Source organism: Curcuma longa, chromosome 20, assembly GCF_044706935.1.
Source record: "Curcuma longa cultivar G26 ecotype Majalengka, Jawa Barat chromosome 20, ITB_CL_G26_1.1, whole genome shotgun sequence".
In the NCBI taxonomy this organism is placed as follows: Eukaryota; Viridiplantae; Streptophyta; class Magnoliopsida; order Zingiberales; family Zingiberaceae; genus Curcuma; species Curcuma longa.
The window spans coordinates 7,786,770-7,808,810 of record NC_133880.1 but is presented as its reverse complement, the minus strand read 5'-3'; the positions used below and the strand labels follow the sequence as shown (position 1 = coordinate 7,808,810).

Genomic DNA, 22,041 nt, shown 5'->3' with positions numbered 1-22,041 from the left:
AGTCGGTGCTAGACTAAAAAAATGAAGCTCGTGGAAATGCAAGAGAGAAAGAAAGAAAACAGAGAGATTGTTTGGTGAAGAAGAGTTGCATCCACGCGCAAAAAGAAAACCATCATACCTTTAATTTACCTTTGTCGATCCTTATATATTTGATGAAAGGGAATCTTCACATAGTCCACCAATTGGTCACACAAAGAGTTATTAGGGTGTCTGGTGCGACAACCATTGGATCATGCCTCTGATATTGTCAAGTCGTTAGTTAGGTGCTATCTTTTATGTAAGTTTGTCAGAGGTTGTTGGGTTGTCGACCAGGTGTGTGATTTGTCGGAGGTTGAGGATAAGTAGTCGACTACCACCAATAGCCGACTAGGCTTCTTGAGTTTGAATAGGACGACACTAGATGAAGGCTAAGTGGTCTGGTTCTAGAGTAAAGTTGAGTGTTTGGGACCTGAGTCAGAGTGGAATGTCATAGGATGAAGGTCGAATGCTCCGGAACATAGACTAACTGAGAGCCAAGTCAAGTGCTCAGGAAAGGAGATTGGTGGATTGGGAAGCAAGGCCAAGTACTCGAGAATAATTTTGGATACCATCACATATCTCTCCTCCAAGTCAAATTGAAGAACGGAGTCAAATGAAGTCCAATAAAAATGTTGAATCGAAGAGGATCAGCTCGGCAATAATTACTTTGCATGAGAAAGTGGCTAGATCGAATAAGTCAGGCTAGATGATATCGAAGGACTTTCAAACTGTAATAGACTACCGGGATGTAGTCAAATCGGATACCATCAACATGTTGATGCATTTAATTTAGTAACTTTTAATAGGAAAAAATGTATTTTAGCAAGTATATAAATTTGAGGAAGTAGGTGCATGTTCAAGTGTGGTTGGCAATGCATTGTTTGGACACTCTCCGATGCTCTTGTGAGTTGTGATGATATAGACGTTTTTGGACATTTTATATTAATTTAGTCATAAAAATATAATGTGTATGGATAATAAAAAGGCATCCTTATTTTTTTTATTTTATTTAAATTATATATTTTTTCTTAAAGAAAATATGTCCTCTTTTGCAAGGATGTGGAAACCTCCATACGTTTACGCCATGGCTACCACAAACCAACAAGTGTCCGCTTCTGATTGATTCTATCGAAAACCCTTTTTGGATTGGATCCGATTTAATCACTTTTAACAAAATATAAAAATTAAGGCCCTGATTCATAAAATGCCAGATGATCTGAACCGTTCGTTGCCTGAACATTGCGGCCGTGCGTCCATTGGATTGCCGTGCGGGTCTCAGCCCGCCGAGCTCGATCGGTCGTTCCGGCTCCTTCCCCGACCGCCACCGCCTCCGCGAAATCTCCGCCGCGATCTGGTTCCCTTCCACCCCCTTGATGGAAAAGGAGTAGATCCCCTCGATCCCTTTCTTGTCTCCCTGTCCTTCTCCGCCCTTACGGACTCGGAATCCCTTACAGTGGATCATTAGGGTTGTTGTAATTTACCGCTTTCTCCTCGATGGGTCGCTCCCGCGCCGTGCATAATTCCGGAGACGACGAGACGAATCAGAGGTAGATTTGCGATTTCCCTTTACTTACGGAAAGTTTTCTATAAGCAAATCATGCTCGGTTTATGGAATTCTCCTGCCTTTGATCATGTGGTCAATTTTTTGTATTTGTGTGTGTGTGTGTGTGTGTGTGTTTTTTTTTTTTTTTTGTAATATTGAGGAATCTATCCCCGAAATATTGTTTCATTTATTTTATGTTTTTTTTGGAGTGAGGGTAGAATTACACTCAAGCATAGTTCAAAATGTTCCCAAGATACTTGAGCTCACGCTATGCAATATTCACGAGTTTAACACTGGCGGAATGGTTAACTGAAACTAGATATTTAAGTGGAACATATTGCCTCTGAACAGGAAAAAAAAAACAAACAAAAAGGAGTTGTCTTTTTAACTGAAAAAATAAGTTTGGAAAGTCAATATTTTATGAAAATAGATTTATGCTCAACTCTGAATTTTGTCTTTTCCCATGTTTGATAGATAAGTAGCATAATGTTGTGAATGCCACGATGAATTGATGAATTACTGGAAAACATGGTTTATTAGTTTGTAATAAAGGTTGCAGTGAACACTAAGAATTGATTGGCGCACAACCACACAAAAAAATTATCTAGGCACACCATTTTTGTAATTCAAGGAGGCTTGTCTTTTTGTTTGTAAGTCAGCTAATGCTCGACAGTTAAGATGTGGAAACTATAATACTATTATTAAACGAAAAGGTGCCTTTTTCCCCATCATTTCTTTCAACATTGGAAAATAGGGAATTAAAGCAGGAAGGTAAAGGATCCTTCATATCTCAATTAAATCAATTACATGGTTCCTGTGAAGGCTAACTATATAGTCGATTTGCATATGTTTGGTTGATTGCAATCCATTTCATTAACTATTGACACTTGCATAACCATCAAATCAGTAAATGTAATACAAGTTTAACTGGTCAGTTATTGACTTCCATAATCAGATTTAAAAACTTTAATAGTGTAATACAGCTGAAAATGGCATAGCAAGATTGAAACAAAATACAAGAATAATAATCTGTAACAACATTAGTCAACAAAAGTATTCTTACCAAAGCTTAAAACAGAACTTCAATTTGCAAAAATTGATGTTTTCTTTCTTAATAAGGGAAGTTATTATTATTAGCCAAGAGATAACTTTTTTTATAAATATTTACTAACTTGAAACTTGATGTAATGAACAATTTATTTTACAATAATAAAATATAAATGATAAATAGAAAAAGTGATATGTGATATGATATTAAATTTTAAAAAAAAATATTAAAAATAAGGATTATGATATATGAATAGATAATTCTCAAAGTTTCAAGTTGACTCATCTTAAATTATGCTTTGCCAATACTAAGAATAGGAAGATAACTAAAATTTTAAAAATAATGGTTAATAAATTTAATAAAATCTTAACTACAATGGTTATATTTGTTGGGTTGCAAGGGTGCAAATATAGTCCCACATCTAAAGTACATGGAAAAAATCATGGATTAAAAGGATGGACTTATCTTATCTAGATTTATTTAGAAATAAATCTCTTAATAAGATTTTATTAAAAATAATCTAACAACCTTATCTTATCTAGATTTATTTAGAAATAAATCTCTTGATAAAATTTTATTAGAAAAAATCTAATAAACTTATCTTATCTAGATTTATTTAGAAATAAATCTTTTAATAAGATTTTGTTAGTTTCTTAATAAATTTCCTTCTTTAAATTTTATCTTTCTCTTAACAAAATCTCTTAATAAAATTTCATTAATTTCTTAACAAAATTTCTTAATTAAGAAACTTTATTTTCTGATAAAATTTCTTAACAAAATTTTTTTATAAAATTTTGTACGAGAAGAGACGAAATTTTTTAGCGGAAATTCTTATAAAAAATTTCTTTCTTATCCGAATTTTTTCCGGAAAAATTCTAAATAAAATTTCAGAAATTTTCTTTTATAATAGAATTTCCTATCCGAAATTTCTCACAGAATTCTTTCAGAATTCTTTCAGAGGTCTTCAAGAATTCTTCCGAAGGTCTCCAAGAGGTCTTCAAGAATTCTTCCGAAGGTTTCCATGAATTCTTCCTGAGGTGGATTCGAGGATTTCCAGAGGCTACAGTAGGGACCTAGAGGAGGAATTGGTTTTGATCTCCCGATGGGCTTAAGCTTCCCATGTTCCTCCTGAACACACAGCTTAAGTCCATCAATAATAACTCATTCCACTAGAGAGTTATTATTGCACTACCGCACCAATCCCATATTATAATATGGGCTCCTTCTTACTATAAGTACATTAATCTCCCTGTGTTTAAGATATCGTATGTCCGTCAATTAAATGAGTTACTGACAACTCGAATTTAATTAACTTCTAATCTAAGAGTAGTACCACTCAATCTTATTATCATGCGGACAAAGTCCACCTGTAGGGTTTACATGATAATCCTTATGAGCTCCTCAAGGGGACATCATCAACCTATATTTAGGACACAGATTCTTTCTATAATCAACAACACACCATGTACGTAATATTACTTCCCAACTCATCGGACCTTTTGATCTATCGCTCTAAATCTCACCCTTTGATGAATCAAAGAAGTACATACTAAGTACATGCGTTTGTTATTATATTGGGATTAAGAGCATATACATCCATAGTAACAGAGGTTTAGTTCGATTATATAGTCAGTATAAATCGATCAATCCTCAGATGGTCCTGCTCAATACACACTGAGTGTACTAGTGTAATTCTATAGTCAAGACAGACTAAGACCAAATTACACTACAACCAGTCCAATGGTTTGTCCAATCCATCTTGGTTGTGAACACTGTTTATAATCTATAAGGAACTGATAACATGGTCTTCTGTGTGTGACTCCGCACACCATGTTTATCTATAATATAGATTAAATGGACACTTGCATAAAAATTAAATGCAAATATTGACCAAAAGTAATTCTCATTTCAGAATGTTTATTTACATAGATAGTTAGGATTCTTGTATACATCCTAGCAATATTAATATAAATATTTGAAAATTTTGACCCAAAGATGACAACTTTTGACCCAAACATTTACATTGCTCTGTACCAAAATTTATCTCACTCAACTGAATTTCATAGATATCAAAATTCTTTTCCCAAATCAACCTGACAATTTATCATATTCAAAGTTACTTTTTTGCAGCTTGAAAAAATCTGATCACTTTGGGTTGTTGAGTCTCATATTCAGGCCAAAATTTCTAATTGTATGATTTTTGATAGGGTCAGATTTGGGCCAAAACCTGATGATATGACCTATGAATACCCAAGTATTGGCAGTTATTGCTTCAGCTACAATTATTATATAAACTTCAGCAAATATAATCTCAAGTATAATAACTACTTCTAGAAGTTTATCCTAGTGTTGTATGATAAGGGGAATGAGAATGTTTTTTTCAAGGTATGCAAATAAGAATTCTTGAAATCTATTAAGTCTGTCTGACTGCAAATGCTTCCTCCTAGGTCTATTCACATGGACTGTATCCCAACCATGAGTATTTCCAAATTCATTTAACTAGTTATTACTCGTACTTGTGAGGTATTCAGCTAGTCAGATCTTTAAGGTCAAGTTGTTTTTTATTTTTATGTCCTCTTTATAATATCCAAATATTTAGATAATATATTTATTTCAGTTACTTTTCTTGGTTTCTTGAATATGATATCAATTAGTAATCAGTACTAGGCAGTGTGTTAAATAATAAAACCTTCAGTGGTGGCTTAGCCTTGCTAAATGCTTATATGGAATGTGTAGATAAACTGTGTTGTTATTTTTTGCTTTGATTTTTTTTTTTATTGATCATTTTCCAATATCTCTTTTCTTCAGATCAAAGAGAAGGAGAGTTGCTTCAAGTGGAGAGGCTTTGGAAACTATAACAACAGGTTTCTTTTTCGCCCATGTTCTCTTTTCTTTCCAGAACTAAGAATAGCAGAACTTTTTTGTAACCATTTTCCCCCTATTTGGTCAGCCGTACTTATGATGAGAACCATTTCTTCCTTTGAAAGGGTTATGAAGTCTGTTTGCTTCATGATAGAAATGTGCTAAGGATACAACAATATCTATCAAATTACAACAAGAAGGCATGTTGGTCCCAACTATACCAGTGTCAATTAATGGATGTTATACTGCCATTTGATATTATGTAAGACTGTATCGCTAGTAGCCTTATAACAGTTACAGCTAACGCCAATGCTTGTATGGGGTTAAACACCTTTTTTTTTTATCTGGTCAAGGCCTAACACAATCATCAACCTTTGGTAATAATCTTACATTTACTGTCAAATATGGTGGATAATTAGAAATTTTCAAACACATTGAGTAATTTTGCGATAATGAGTGTGAAAACTGAAAATGGATTGTAGAACAATATGTTTTTGGATAAGACTTCATTTTTACGGAATAGCTTTACTTCTATGTGAAAGCTTCAAGTATGCTTCATGGGTCGAGGAGTCTACCATCCTGGCCAATGTTATTCTATAAGACCATGGTTGAAAACATCAGTTCTATTGCTATAGTATACTTCTAAGTTCAATGGAGGTTCTTGTACCATTCCACCCTTTTCAGACAAGATGGAGGAGCCCTTTGACAGGAGAAGGTTATACATGGCGATTATAAACATCTACAGTTGTGAGCCCATTATGAGGAGGCAAAATTACACATCTGCAGTGGTGAGACTATTTTGAGGAGGCAGATGTTAATTCATTTGATGTTGCCTTTGCATATAATGAGGAAAACCCAATGATGGACTACTAGCATGTAGTTGAATAGCATTATCAACAAATAGACAAATAGGTGAACCACAGTGATTCATATCCCAACAAATTAAGGATGAAAATACTACACTAGAAGAATGACAATGATAGGGTAAACTGTGAGATCTATGGTTTCAAGACACTAGTAGCCTCACTAAGTCACGACATTTGTGGCTGAGCACCATCATTTACAATTCCAATCCTAATGTTGTGATTGCAACCCCAATTAAAAAAAAAGGCATGGACATGCAAAAATACCGCCTTTCTTTCCCTGCAATAGTAATTCTTGGAGTGCCTCATGATTCAATGGATATCAACAAATTCCTAGAATAAAAGGTTACAGTTGATGATACACCCAAACAAGACAAAACTGTAGGATCGTGTAATGCGCTAGAGGGGGGGGGGGGGGGGGGGTGAATAGCGTGTTCTTCATTTTTTTCATACGTTCATTCTATCAGAATAACTTAGCAGCGGATTAGTAAACAAACATAAGGACACGCGGATTTTACTTGGTTCCTAACCCCCCAGGGCCAGTACATCGAAGGCCTATGTACGGGAGGCGTCCGTCCACTAGTGGTCTCCTTTCCGAACGTTCGTTCGGAGGCGGAGAAACCCATCTTACAATCCAAATAACAATAACAATAAATAAGAACAACGTAAGACAAGTAAGAAATTAACCAAACACTTGAAACTGTTGGATCTTTCCAGCTGCCGCAAAAACCGCTTTTTTGCGTTGCGGAAACCCCTGGAAGTCCATGCCTGGATTCAATCCCGTGCGAATTCTGGTCAAAAATTTTACAAAACTTGTTTCTATCCTAGATCTACTCTAAGATCTACATGAAACTCTGATCTAAGTTTACCCTCGATGCGTGCCCTTCGCCGTATCCCGCTCGTCCAAACGGTGCCGGATCTCAAGAGCTACAAGCGTACACTCCTCTATGGTATCCACACGGACACTTTGGTGGAAAAACCGAAGCCTAAAGGTGTGCTAGCACCTTAGGATGGTTTCGGTCAGTAGAGGAGGAGAAGAAGAAGGGAGAAAAACTCTAGGAGAAAGGAAGAAGAGAGATGCAAGAATCAAAATGAAAAACCACACCTCCTCTCCTCTTGTGGCCGGCCACATCAAGGCCATTCAAGGCCATTTAATCCCATTAAAAGCCTTAAGTTACAAACTCTCATTGTAACCCCCATGATGTGACATCCATGATGATGTGGAGCATCATCATTGGTCACCTCTTATGCCACCTCACCTCAAAGTCAAATGGTCAAGTCAAGCATTGACCATGAGGTGGCATAAGTCAAGTCAACATAGATGATGACATGGCAAAAAGTCAAGTCAACATTTATGATGACATGACACAAAGTCAAGTCAAACTTGACTCCCAAAGTCAAACTTGTCAAACTTGACTATAAAGTTCTCCTTCTCAAGTCAAGTCAAACTTGACTTCTAATCTCCCAAAGTTGATCAAATCAACTCCACTAGTCTAGTTTGGATTACACTTAACCCAACTTGATTCATCACATGAATCTAATCCTCTTGGTTCATCATATGAACCTAATCTCCACCTAATTGTCCTTTGTGTGTGACCCTATAGGTTCTTGTAACGTTGGCAATGCCCCTAAACTCATTTAGGTGCATAAGTAGTGAGCGGTATCTAGCAACACATCACTACTACCCAAGTTACAAGAATGTTGAGATCCAACATCACCATTGTGACTACTAATTGTGACTCTTCACAATATGTGACAAATGTCCTTCTATCCTTGATATCATGATTGATCAAACCGAGGCATAGACCGTGTCATCCTCTAATCAATCTATGTCTTGAACTCCAAGTAGACTCACTACAATCAAACGAGCTCAACATCACATGTTGACTCATTTGGGCATGGTCATGCACTTTAGTGGTCTCACTCTATCAAGAACTATGATATCACTCCCGTTATATGGGAGGGATAGATCCCATCTACATCACTCACATCCCTCCGCATAATTTGTTACATACCCAGTAATCGCCTTTATAGTCCACCCAGTTACGGGTGACGTTTGACGAAGCCAAAGTAAGTAACTCCTTATGTAGGGAACCATGGTGACTTCAGGTCCAAGGACTAATAGTCATACTAATAGCCACATGAGAAAGTATATGACACTCATATAACGATCCATGATACTTTCTCATGGCGGGTCATTCAGTATACATTCTCCAATGCATACCCATGTGTCAACTTGATATCTCATATCCATGACTTGTGAGATCAATTTTTTTTGTTGACCTACATGCTAGTCTCGTCGCATTAACATTGTCCCTGAATGTTAATACTTGACTAGGAATCATTTAGAATAGTGTTCTCTATATCATCTCACTATCGATTCAACCAATCGATTGATATAGATATGAACGATCTACTCAAGGACATTATTATACTTAGTTATATGGCACGAATATCAAGTAAATATAATAACCACAATAATAAAATGCTTTTATAAAATGTAGAAATATGATACAATGAGTCCATACAACAATCATCAAATGATTGGCTCTAGGGCTCTCACTAACAAGTTTGACGCCTATTGTTCCACTCTGGGAACACGCCCTTACCCACTCCACTCGGGAGAAATTTTGCCAACAAGTCCCGGACTTGTTGGACTTCCCGCTTAGCCATAGTCCTCGACTCCCAGGAATTTACTGCTAGGTCCCGGTCCTCCTGACCGCCTAGACTTCACCAAACCTCTGGTCCTCCTGACCATACTCGCTTGGACTTTGGCCATGCTTCTCGGTCCTCTGACATTGTATGGACTTGCACATGGTACATTTGACCTTGCTAAGACTTCTGCCTGATCTTCTAAATCAGGACTTGCTTTTGCCTAGCCTACAACTAGGACTTTCCCTTGTCTAGCCTACAACTAGGACCTTCCCTGCCTAGCTTCACTCACCAGGACTTCTTTGCCCAATCTTCCAGATCAGGACTTCCATTGCCTAGTCTAACCGACTAGGACTTCTCGCTAGTCATCTAGTCTGACTAAACTTCACTCATATCCAAATATCAGGTCCTGTTTGGATCAATCCTTGGTCAAACTGACCAGACCTAGGTGTATTGTCAAACATCGAAACTCTAGACAAGATCTAGTGCTTCTTGCACCAACAAAAACTTGTTCTTGATCAAATGCAGATTAAGTTGAAATCTTGAAAAATGGAGAAAGGCTTCACCATGGCATTTGGTACAAAAACCTTGCTACTTGATCATTTGAGTATATCAGTCGTTCTAAGGAGCAGGAAGGATTAAATAAAGGGGTCTGTGATCATCAAGAAATAAGAGAGCCTAGTGGATGTCAATTTGAATTAAAATTCTTCATAATGATAGCCTAGCTAGCATTATAATAATTATGAAACCATGACATATGGACTCTTTTTTGCAAAGTGAAGCTTGATTACAGTCCTACTGGTATAAGGTGCTACTGCAAACCTTGTTTGAGAACCTATCCAGACACCAGTTGTGCAATTGGAACTTTTCAGATGCATAGTGATGGTTTAGATAAGCAACCTTTGGTGGGATTACACCTTGGTTGCTATAAACGTAATGTTTAAAGATGCTCCAAGCTCAATTTTTTCTGTAAGACCAACATTTTTTGTTTAGAAGGCTGTAGGATGATTACTAAGCATAGAGTAAGTTCTTAAGAGCATGTCACTGTAATCAAATAAGTCAATTGCTAAAGTACTCTTAAGCTGCTTTTTATAATTTTCATGAGGCTGTTTTTTGTACCTCTAAATGATAGTTTTCTAATCTTATGCTATTGCACTAGATTTAGTGTGCGCAGTGTATTATATATCTTAGTTTGCTACCAATTGTAAACAATAACTCTACCTATTTCATTTTTGGAGCCTATTAGTGATGAGATTTTGATACTCGTTCCATTATGATTGTTGAAATCTGAAGCTTCCTTTAAAAATAATTCTGTGATAACTTTCTAACTGTTTTCTGATGCAGGACCAGGATCTAGCGAAGGGAAAAAAGTTTTGTTTCATTGCAACTATTGCAACAAAGACATTTCAGGGAAAATCCGTATCAAATGCACAAAATGTCCTGACTTTGATCTATGTGTGGAGTGCTTCTCTGTTGGCGCTGAAGTCACTCAACATAAAAGCAACCATCCATATCGAGTTATGGTTAGCACAATTGCTTCTATCTTTACATTAGTTAATTCATGATGGCGAATTTTTGAATGGTGAATTGTAAGAATCAAATAAAAATATAAAAGTATGTTAAAAAAGAATTCTGATTTTTTTAGAATAATGTGATATCCAGAAATATGTATAATTCTATAATATTCCATTTACTAACATAATAGTATAAATAGAGTAATTTGTTAATTCAAGAATGTAAAGGTTCATATCTTACATTGACAATACAAATACTTGCTTATTTCATAATAAAATGAGCAATAAAAAATTTCTTTGTCAAATGCACTTCACATAAAAATTATTGTCATTAAGTGTAAGGCAATATTGATGTAACGCAATTTCTCAATCATTATCAGTTTCTCACTAATTGTAATTCTATATATTGATGTCAGAAGATTTGCTTTCCTTAATCATTGTTACGTGTCTAATTCACCTCGGCTTGCATACTTCATGTGATTTTTTTTCTCTTTATTGTCATCATTGATTTTTGAGACTCCACTCTCTTTGACCTTATATTTCTATTGTATACCATAAAAGTTCATTCATTCTTTCTTTTTTAATAATAATCACTGTTGAATTTATAATATATTGAAGTTAGATATAGTTTTTAATGGGGTAGATTTAACTTTTAAAGGCCCCCCTCCCCTATTTGTAGAATCGTCGTATAAAGTAAGAATTAGTATTGAAACCATAATATTTTTGCCCCAACCTTGGCTACATCTTTGATTCAACATTAGCATCCTTATTTGAACCAAAATTTCGATTGTATTAGATCTACAATGATTTTTGGTCCAGTGTTCTATTCTGTGTAAATCATGTAAATCCCACGGTATTGTCTCAGCAAATGACAACAATTTAGTTAATCATTAATAACAATAAAATTCCAGTAGATTTTGTGAAATGGAATATCAGTGTACTGCATAGTTCCTTTTCTTCTTTGTGAAACTAGAATATGGAATAATATATAGTTCCACCAGGTTATATTGTAGCATACCATTTGTTTAGTAGAAGAGAAAGAGAAGAGAGAAGCTTTTGTTGGGTTGTAAGTTTTGCACCAAAGAGGTAAAATCCAGGAAATGGAAATGAAAAATTTCGTAGGGAAGAATCCATCTAGCTAGATTTTCTTAATGCAAATGATTATTTTCTGTTTATGTGAATGCATCTTCTAATTTTCTTAGTGCTCTACTTTTATTTATGGTCTCTCTACTAAAATGAAGTTTTCACTTTTTAGTTACGTCCCATGGCTAATAATTCTGATTTTCCTACAGGACAACTTGTCTTTCCCTCTTATTTGTCCAGATTGGAATGCGGACGAGGAAATATTGCTTTTAGAGGTATTCCCCATCCTTTTCTATCGGAAATATTTTGTACTTCAGTCTTGCCCTTGTGTAAACCTTGAGTAGTAGCTTTGTGGTTACCTTTAGGGGATTGAGATGTATGGGCTTGGGAACTGGACTGAGGTTGCTGAACATGTTGGTACAAAGAGCAAGGCACAATGCATTGACCATTATACCACATCATACTTGAACTCGCCTTGCTATCCTCTTCCTGTATTGTATCTTTCCATAACCAGCTTACTCTTCATTATTTAATCTTTTGCATTCCTCATTTTACAATCTCAAGTCTATCATTCCTTGGTTGTTGGAATCCACTACAGGATATGTCTCGCGTTAATGGTAAGAATCGAAAGGAACTCCTTGCTATGGCTAAAGTACAAGTTGAGGGAAAGAAAGGTTAGTTATGGTTTCTTTGTATGAATCAGTTACGTTAAACTAGTAATTGGGTTCATACAACCATTTTGTTACAATTCTAGTAAAATTTTTTTTATAGAGTTGTCACTTGTCCATTTAAGTGTTTCTTTCTTCTTAGTATTCATACATTTCCCTCTTCCTGTCTCTAATTGTCATTTATGATAATTTGCTTTCTAGTTGCAGGAGATCCATCTGTAATTTATGCAAAATTATAATTGTGCTGTGACTAGTACCTACAGAATTCTCAGTGCATTGCATTTAGCATTTTTTTCTTATGTTTGTTCAAATATCAAATGATAGTAAAAAAAAAAAATACAGGACGCCTGTATGTTGAGTTAATGAACAGGAAGCTAACTTAACATACTGAAGCTATTTCCTGTTTGCAATCAAATTATTGCATTCATCTGAACTAAATCTTATATACGCTACATTTCTAAGTAGCTTTTGCTATTTGCTTGCTTGCTACTATTCCATTGAGATACAAAAATGATATAAAGTGAACGTTGCTAATTTATAGAGGGAATCACAAACATTGGTAGTTGTTTATGTATATAGTGGTTGTCACACTCCAACCATGGCTATGAACAATTGCTATTGTGGCAGTACAAATGACCATCATGCCAATCAAAGAACTGTTCCACATAAGCGCATGTTAACATTTGTAGAACATTTCCACAACATCTCAGGTTACGATAGCAATAATATGCTAGTAAACCTTCAATAATACAAAAATGATTTATTACTAAAGGAAATGTAAAAATGTAATACTTTAACAAAATATATTGTCCTAAACTAGCAGATACTCGTCTAAACAAGGAAAATACATAGTGACCAAGGTAGTAAACGGAAGAACTCAACAAGACTCATAAAAAGTTCCAAGTTAGGAGCAGTAATGTCTTTGACAAGAAAGTGCAGTAGTGCGCCTTGTAACTTGACTCGATGCCCCTACTAGCCTCATATTAATCCGAAGTTAGATGCACAAACTAGATTGTCAGTGAAAAACTAGTAGGAGAGTCTCCTAGGAAACTGAAAATAATAGACAACAAAATAATCAAGTATGAAAGATAGATGTAAATGCACTATCATATTCTAGGTTATCCTGGCAAAATTTCTATATGTGTATGCCTATGCAAACCCCTCATGCTGTGACAAGTAGGTGGGTAAGGTTCTGTCACCCTAAGGGGGCCACTCTGTGATCTCTCCCTAAAGTTATAGGCTTAATGGTTGCAGATCCACATTTTCTTATAATGACACATGATCCCCAATGAGATGAGGGATTCATGTGTGAGGTGTGCTGCATCGTCATTGATCTGCTCGGAAATGGGCCACTTGCTCATTGTTGGTGTTGCTCTGGTATGAGGGGAGAGGGGTTGCTTGTTGTTCACATAAATTAGAAGGAACATGACTATCTCCAGCTGCTCAGATTACACAGTGCTCCAGAATGTCAACATGGCTAGAAGAGGCAGTGACTTTATTGCTCAATTTGTAAGGAGAAGAGAAAAAGGTAAGGAGAAGAGAAAAAGCTAAGGAGAAGAGAAAAAGGCTTGAGAAGGTGGATAAAGAGGAGATGCTAGTGGACAAGGGAAGAACTGGCAATGGCTCCACAAAGGTGGAAGGGTGCTTACTTAAGGGGTGAGGATGGAGTCCTTCCTCTTCCTTTGTTCTTGTGATTGAAAAAGGAATAGGTTAAGGGAAGATTTTGTGTTCATAGGTTTGGATCTGGGTTAGGTTAAGTCAAACAGGTATGACATTCTAACCTGTCAAATAAAATTTGGTCCCTAAAATTAGTTACTGAAGGAAAAGATGAGGATATCTGACACATATTTTAGTTATTGAAGTTATAAGATGAGGATATTTGACACATATTTTAGTTATTGAAGTTATAAGATGAGGATATCTGACATGTACGTCATCCTTGTTCTCACAAGTGGCCTCTTCTGATATGAAGAGTGTCGCCACTTGACCTTCACGACTTGCAAATTTCAGATTTCTGTTTCTACAAGCCATTCTCCTTTTTGGTTCCATGCTTCTCATAACTTGCATCAAAATTAGGTGTCATTGCAGAGTTTTATAAAATGAGTCAAAACTAACATGTATTTTCATAGCATGGGCACATGAAAGACGTTATGCAGCCTATTTAAAGGTGGTGGTAAAGCAAGCATGTAGGCTGCTGGACCAACTCACCCAAGGATTTAAAGGGACCAAATAAATTTGGGAGCCAACTTTGTCTTGAGACCGAATATTGGACCAACTCGCTCGAGGATTCAAAATGGCCAAATAAATTTGGGATCCAACTTCTTTTGAGACTCAATCCCCTCCCATCACCCCTTCACAACGGACAAGTGCAGGAAGCAATGGTCTCTATCAGAGAACTCTTAACTCTTTGACATGTTACTCCACTAACTCTTCCGTTGGTTCTGGGCAGTGAATTGTGGTTGTATAATCCTTTGCACTAATTTTGTATCATTTTAATTCTACTGTGCACCCCACAATTGCCACTCACTAGCTTTGTCCTAGAGCACCAGATTTCTATAAGTATTCTCTTAAAGTGTCTCTAATAGTACCATCTGAATTTATGACTGTAACTATTGTTTATGTGAGAATTACACTAGGTATAGATGCTCCTCTCTAAGGATTGAAATTTCGAGCCGTTTCGCTCAATACCGACGAAATTTCTCATTTCGCCAACGGACCGACACTGGCACCAGTGGTTCTGATCGGGACGCTGTCCGGGGGAGTCACCCGGGTCGACGACGTCTTCGGAGGCATCACGCCGGTCGCGCGTGGCCCGGTCGTGCGGAATAGTGGATCAGATTTTTTTTAACTTAGATTTTAATAATAACTTAGGTTAATAATTTTAATCAACTCCTAGTTATAGTTGGCATAATTTAAATAGACTTAATTAAAACCTCATAAAATTATCCTATTATTTTTTAAAAATATTTTATTTTATTTTTATTTTTAAATATTTAAATTAAATTTTTTATTTTTAGTTAATATATTTTATATTTTAAAAATACCGAAACTATATTGACACGGTATGATATAGTACCGAATTTGTATCATTCCGGTCCGGGATTGAAACCTTAGCACGGTTCGATATTTTAAACCTTGCTCCTCTCAACCACTAGTTGCATCCTATGCACATACATATGGGAAGTCATCTCTAGAGTCTAAAAATGAATTATCTAAGCACTGTACCCAGAGCCTTTTGCAAACTCATGGGTGGAAAGTGCAAAACCTCAAAATGAAACAAGGTTTATGATCTGAGATGATGCTTAAGAGGAATCACATGGAGTCTGATGATCTCTACAGGAAAACTTGGCCAGTCAGTCAACCGAATCATATTTATGGATTGACAACATGTGAGCTGACTTGGGGAAGCGATTGATCACTACCTGACTTGAGTCATGCCTTTTTCAGTACCCTGGAAGTCTGCGCTCTTAGTGATGCATTTCCATTTTTAGTTTGAGGTTCAAATAAAGCAGCCATGTAAACGTGAATATTTTGCCTGGATCTGCTAGCACACCAAACATTGAGGACATTTCTCTTCACATAGTGTCGCCAATACAACCTATCAAGATCTACAAACATCCATGTGTTGCAAAGTCTAAATGGTGTCCCCCTCAAACGTTTGTTGTTAATAGGATGAGACATTGGACGATCTGTGAATCTTGGAATCTCAACACAGTCACCATCATAAGAGAAACCTAGCTTCAGAATCTGCTCTTATTCTTTCGCAACTGTTTGGAGTTTGATCCTCCATTTGACAATGTCTGCCAATTAACTAGTGGAAGTTGAACCAGCTTTAAAGCCAAAATATCACTTTGAGTTTGCTCAAATTCTGGTGAAATCTAACTCATTTCTAGGTTTCTTTGATTCTCTAGTTATTTAAACTTCTCAGTTAATCTACACATTACATTAACTGTTGCTATTTTTTTTGACTTCGAATTGGATCAACACTGTTGCCAATTGATCCAACTTGGACAATCCATGTTGGTATTGACCCACCCATCTTGACAACATGATTTTGGCCAGGTGTCCCAATGGGTATAAGGCCCGTGCACATCGTCATCCTTATTACCTCCATACATTTTGACTGAGTTGTACTTAGCATGGTGGTCCAATAGCAACTATATAAATTAACTAGTTACTATTGTTTTGTTATTGTAGGCACTTCATTGCTTGGTGACGTCATTCCAAAGGACGAGTCACCATTTTCACCTGCAAGGGTCAAGTATGCCTTTGACCAATTTTTTTTCTTTTTCTTCCTTTAAAGATCTTTATCGAAATGTCTGCATCTCTGTATGTGTGCATGACAGGGTTGAAGATTCAAGTGATGGTTCAGTCAATCGGTCACCCTCAAACTTAGCTTCAGGTAGTTAATTTTTTTCCTGCTGTTCAGTGGCCAGATGTTTTCTTGGTTCTTTGTTGCTCTTGAGACAAACATGACTAGCCACTAAAATGTTTCACATATAAGGTTAGACCTAGCTCTTGTATGATCGATTTGTTTCCTTGTCTTTCTTCAGGTGCATGTAAGATGGCTTCAAACACAGGACAGTTTAAAGATAATACTAATGGACCTAAAGTAGAAGGTTGACATCAGGATGAGCATACCAAATTTCTTCTGAATTTCTTGTTTTGTTACTGTATGGTTAATCATCAAAATATTTGCAAAATATTCAATCAGTTTGTTTTTTCCAATGCTTAGTGTTCCTTTCTACTTCTTATCCCATTACTATAGGTGCTTTTAAGATACATTATTTTCCTACCATGACTATGGTGTGGATACTCACTGGATAACACCAGGATATATCTTCATGCCTTCACCTCAGTCGATGATACTATGAGAGTGGGAGAGGAAAATATATGAAAAGAGAACTTTAAATTATTGATTAACTTGGTCTCTCACAAGGCAAACAAATTAGATTAGGGGCTCTAGAAATAATAATCTTAGGATTAAAATAAACTAGCATTTTGACTCAAGTATAAATAAAATAGAAAAAAATTAGAAATTTAGAACCTGAGCAGGATTTATTTTATTTGACCAATTTATTTTAAAAGGGTCTATTTCCATCACACTGTCATTGCTATGCCACTCTGCTTGCTACATGATCAATTAATTCTGCATGCTTTATAGATACATGCCTCACTACTGACTATTATTTTCAGATTTTCTTGTTAAATGCAAGTTGTTAATTGATAATACTTTGTTTTCTTGCTTTTCTACTTTCATATGTGATAATCCTATTTGACATTTTTGCTTGGCAGGGTCTTTTACGGATAGGACAGTCGGGGTGAAAAAACCCAAGTATTCAGGAGAGGAAGGTCCTACAATTATTGAGAGTGGCTATAACCAAAAGAGGCAAGAATTTGATCCTGAATATGACAATGATGCAGAGCAGGCATTGGCTGATATGGAGTTTAAGGAAAATGACTCAGAAACAGAACGGGAATTGAAGCTGAGAGTGCTACGTATTTATTTGTCAAGGTTAGTTACAAAAATTTGCAGTATGTTTGATGTTATTCCATATTGGACAAATCCTGTGTGTATCAAGAGTGACTGGCTTTTGCTAAGCAGTTATTTAAATATCCGCTTAAATTTCTGTTCCATGGTTAAAAAAATACTTTGACTACTTTATCCTGTGAAAATATACTACATATGATTGATGTGTGAGGTCAAGACTTTTGCATGCTTAGCATGGAAGGAAATCACACAAAAAAACACCTTTTTCTTGTATTAGAACCAAGATATGGAGGCAACCAAGATTGTGTCTTCTTTTTGAATGTTATTTTAAATAGTAGCATGATATACATTTCAGAAAGATTGGAACACGGGAAGCTTGTACAGTCAGCCCTTTAGTGATGGACTGATAGTGTCCTTTGAACATCTGCATCGGGTATAGTATACCCAAGTGCTTCTGTTAGTTGGACACAGTTCACATGTGGACAAGTCTTTTCTTATCTGTTAAATAAATGATAAATGCATTAGTTAGATAATTAAAGCTTCTGCATGTTTTGTAACTCCAGTTTTTCTTATTTGTGTGACGTGTGTATGCCCCTGTTGCTTGGTTACCTGGTTGATACATATGACTTATCCAACAGATCCTTGTACTCTTCCTTCTTGCCTTTGCAATGGATGTTCTCTTTCTATGTTAACTGACAAAAAATGCCTGTGGAAGTAACATTGTGTTTCTACAACGGATGTAAAGTGGAGAGAGCTGAATAAAAAAAGTGTAGAGGAAAAGAAGATAAAAGCTGGTCCCTGATTTGTGTTTCCTTGAAGGGAAATGAAACTAAGAAAGATTTCTTTAGAAAAGGTCACATCTCAACTGAATGGTTCTTTTGACCTAATTTAGCATAAATTTAACGAAGGTTTGAAATCTTTAGCTGAGCTGAGGTTTCGATCCAAGCAGAGGTTTAGTTCCCAGTTGGTTTGAGATGTGGCAGGTGTGCCAAGAGTTGGTGCTGGTGGGAGTGCCGAATGCTAAAGCCATAGCTGCAGAATAGGAGAATGGGGAAGAACTGAAGGGGGAAGAAAATTACTTGTTCATGTTTTGGAAGTCTTGTAGACCACGAGCAAAGCCATTGCTAATTGTCTTGAACAACAAGCAAAACTGTCTTTGTTATCTTTGACCATGACAAGATGTTACTGTTGCTAGATCTTGCATGGAAGTCGTCATTGCAACGTGTGCAAGCTTTCAAATCTTGTGTGGAGTCATTACCAACCTTGAGCGAAATCACCTACCCCTCAAAACTTCACAAAAGTTTTGTGAAGTCACCGTTGTTGTCGTGATGTGTCACTAAAGTCGAGTATCATGTTGAGCCTATTCCACATCTTGGTCAATTTGTTGAATAAGAAATTTTGCCTGTGCTGATCGGTGTAGAATGATATTTTAATTAATGAATTTAACTACCATCCCAATTTATGTACATGATGGCTGATTTTGTTGTCTGTTTAGTAAAGGTAATAAAAGTTGATTTAATTGATCTCAACATTACTATTTATATTGTCCTTGCACAGTTATTTGAGGGATAACATCTATGTATTAGATCTTAGGTAGTTGGAACAAATTTGGTTTGATGATGATGATGTTTGTTCTTCTTGCGTGATTAGAACATGTAATTTTGGGTTCCTGAATAATGTTCAGGTAGGACTTGATCTCCGAACAGTTTAATTTGAATTGTGGCCTCAAGCTTTTTATCAGAACTTGTTTCTCCAGCATGATTTTACTTGCACACATGCTATTCCGTACCATGTGAACTGAAGGCAATTGTCCTTTCCAAGTTGTTGCTAAAATGATCTTTGGTATGCCTTTTTATAGTACTTGTGGAATAGCATTACTATTGTTGCAAATTTGCAAAACTGTGACTGATGTGTTAAAATTTTTTTGATAGGCTTGATGAGAGGAAGCGAAGAAAGGAATTTATTCTAGAAAGGAATTTACTTTATCCTAATCCATTAGAGAAGGAGATCTCTAATGAAGACAGAGACATATATAATCGTTTCAAGGTCTTTATGCGGTTTCTCTCTCAAGAAGAGCATGAGGACTTGATCAAGAGTGTTATCGAGGAGCGCAAAATTCGAAGAAGAATTCAAGAACTTCAGGTGCAATCTTCTCTGTAATTAAGTCGAGTTGTAGATTTATTTATAGATTTCAATTAACAAGATGTTGAATATGACCATAAGGCTCAATGATATTGCTGGCAATTGTACTTTAGAGTTCTGTGATTGTTATATAGATTAAGATATCTTCGTTTGAAAAGGTTCTTTGATGCCTTGATGTCTTGAAGAGCCCTTAACTACCTGTTTATCGTGGATCATCAATTAAGATTTGTTGTAGAAATAATCTACTGGAGGCACTTTTGTGATTTCTGTGATTTGTACCATAATGTGACTTGACTTAAAACTTCATGCCTGTTTGCCAGGAATGTCGATCTGCTGGATGTCGCACATTGGCAGAAGCAAAATCGTACACTGAACAGAAGCGGAAGAGGGAGCCAGAGGCAAATGCACAAAATTCCAGGGAAAACTCTCAGGTTCTTCCTGGGAGTAAACTAATGCAAAAAACAAGTCGTCCATTAAATCGTGAAAAAGGGGAAAATGATGGAAGCCTAAGAAACACGAATGATGACCACAAAGTAAAAGGTGGCATTGGGTTAGATACCGGTAGCAAAGATTCACCTTCAACTAATGCCGGACAAGTTACTGTGAGATCATTTGATGAATGGGATATCACTGGACTCCCTGGGGCTGAATTGCTCAGTGAGATCGTAAGAACTTTTACTGATTTATTATTTGTGCATTAGCCTTTATTTATCTGTTTGTGAATATGTACTGTTTTTAGATATACCTCTTGCTAGTTTTATGTAGGTTGAAGACTATCTTAATGATGCTTACTTGTAAATAAGATATTTGGGATTATGATGAGCAAGGAAGACTTAAGAAACTGCTAAGATTTTTGTTCCTTTTTAAAGAAACCAAACTTCTTGAAGTTTAGTATGGTTGTCTGATGGTAGAGTCTTTCACAGATTACTTGCTGATGGAATACAGTTCTGTCCGGATGATCTTAAGTAACCCATTCCAGAGTTTTGTGGGAAAAACAGAAAATTATTAAAAAATATGCTTTGCTTCATAATTCTGATAGATTTTCTTTAACTTTCCCCCCTTCTTTTTGACCTGCAGGAGCAAGAACTGTGCTGTCAAAACCGATTGCTGCCCAATCACTACCTCAAAATGCAAGAGACACTGGTACAAGAGATATACAAGGGCAACATTGTCAATAAATCAGATGCCCATTGTTTGTTTAAAGTCGATCCAGTGAAAGTGGACAGGGTGTATGATATGGTGAAGAAAAAGTTGGGCCAGCAGGAGGAGTCTACTATTGTTCAGTAATTGTTTCAGCGTAGTTTGTATCATTTTTTTTTTTAATTTTTGTTTTCACTTCCCAGATCTATTTAACGTCCAATTTCATGTAAAATAAAGCCTGATGAGCTTTATTCATTTCACCGAGCTTATCTAACTCGAACTAGTTCACACTCTTGCAATCTTCAGTTTTCTGATGTGTTTTGGTTTTGCAGTTAGGAAAATGCAGTCTGTCAGCCCAACAAAGTGTTTATTTTTGGGGGGTTTGTTAATAAATTTAGGAGATTTTCATGAGTGCTTTGTTTCTACACTTAGTTGTCAAATTAATTGGATGATGGAACAGTTGCGTCCACTCCTTTTCTCTTGAAGTAAAGAAAACGTCGTAGAGAGAAGAGAAAAGAGAAACCTGGAACGCGACACAATCCTAAACCTTCTCCACGCCACTATCCTTCCTTACTCTTCGTATCGATAAGTCATGTCATTCGATCCTCCGCCTCCAATTCTCAATCTCTCCATCGATTTCAATGGCGATCCAACACCAGCTCGCGGAAGCGGTGCTGCGGAACCGGCTTCTCCTGGAGGCCACCACCCTCGCCACCGCTTGCGTGCTCTCCAGCGTCCGCCCCAGCTTATCCGCCGTCGCCGCGCGCCTTCTTCTGGCCTCTCCTCCTCTCCAGAGCGGCCTCCTCGTCGCCATCGCCGTCATCCTGCTTAGGGCGACGTGAACACGAAGGGGAAAGTGAGGTATCCAGTCGAAGGTGCGGTGTTGGGCAGGAATTGGTTTGTGAAGTGTGGTTCTGCTTACGTGGAGCGATATTATTGGAGGGGGTCAAACAGCATCGAGAAGGTACGGTACAACCTGCGAATACAGTAAAACCTTTCAATGCGATGTGACGTGGA

General features: G+C 36.6%; 1 protein-coding gene across 2 annotated transcripts; it reads left to right on the top strand.

Moving 5' to 3' along the window:
* Positions 1-1,310: 1,310 nt before the first annotated feature.
* Positions 1,311-21,298, top strand: LOC141813854 (transcriptional adapter ADA2-like). Of its 2 annotated transcripts, none has more exons than XM_074701847.1 (13): positions 1,311-1,565; positions 5,418-5,473; positions 10,331-10,509; positions 11,793-11,858; positions 11,949-12,074; positions 12,182-12,257; positions 16,449-16,512; positions 16,598-16,653; positions 16,805-16,870; positions 17,547-17,766; positions 19,674-19,884; positions 20,205-20,549; positions 20,962-21,298. In XM_074701847.1, the coding sequence occupies exons 1-13, from the start codon at positions 1,513-1,515 to the stop codon at positions 21,169-21,171; spliced, it is 1,728 nt and encodes a 575-aa protein (XP_074557948.1). In that variant the 5' UTR covers positions 1,311-1,512; the 3' UTR covers positions 21,172-21,298. The 2 variants fall into 2 exon arrangements, with proteins under 2 accessions (XP_074557948.1, XP_074557947.1); XM_074701846.1 differs by having other exon boundaries at positions 16,598-16,656.
* Positions 21,299-22,041: the final 743 nt, after the last annotated feature.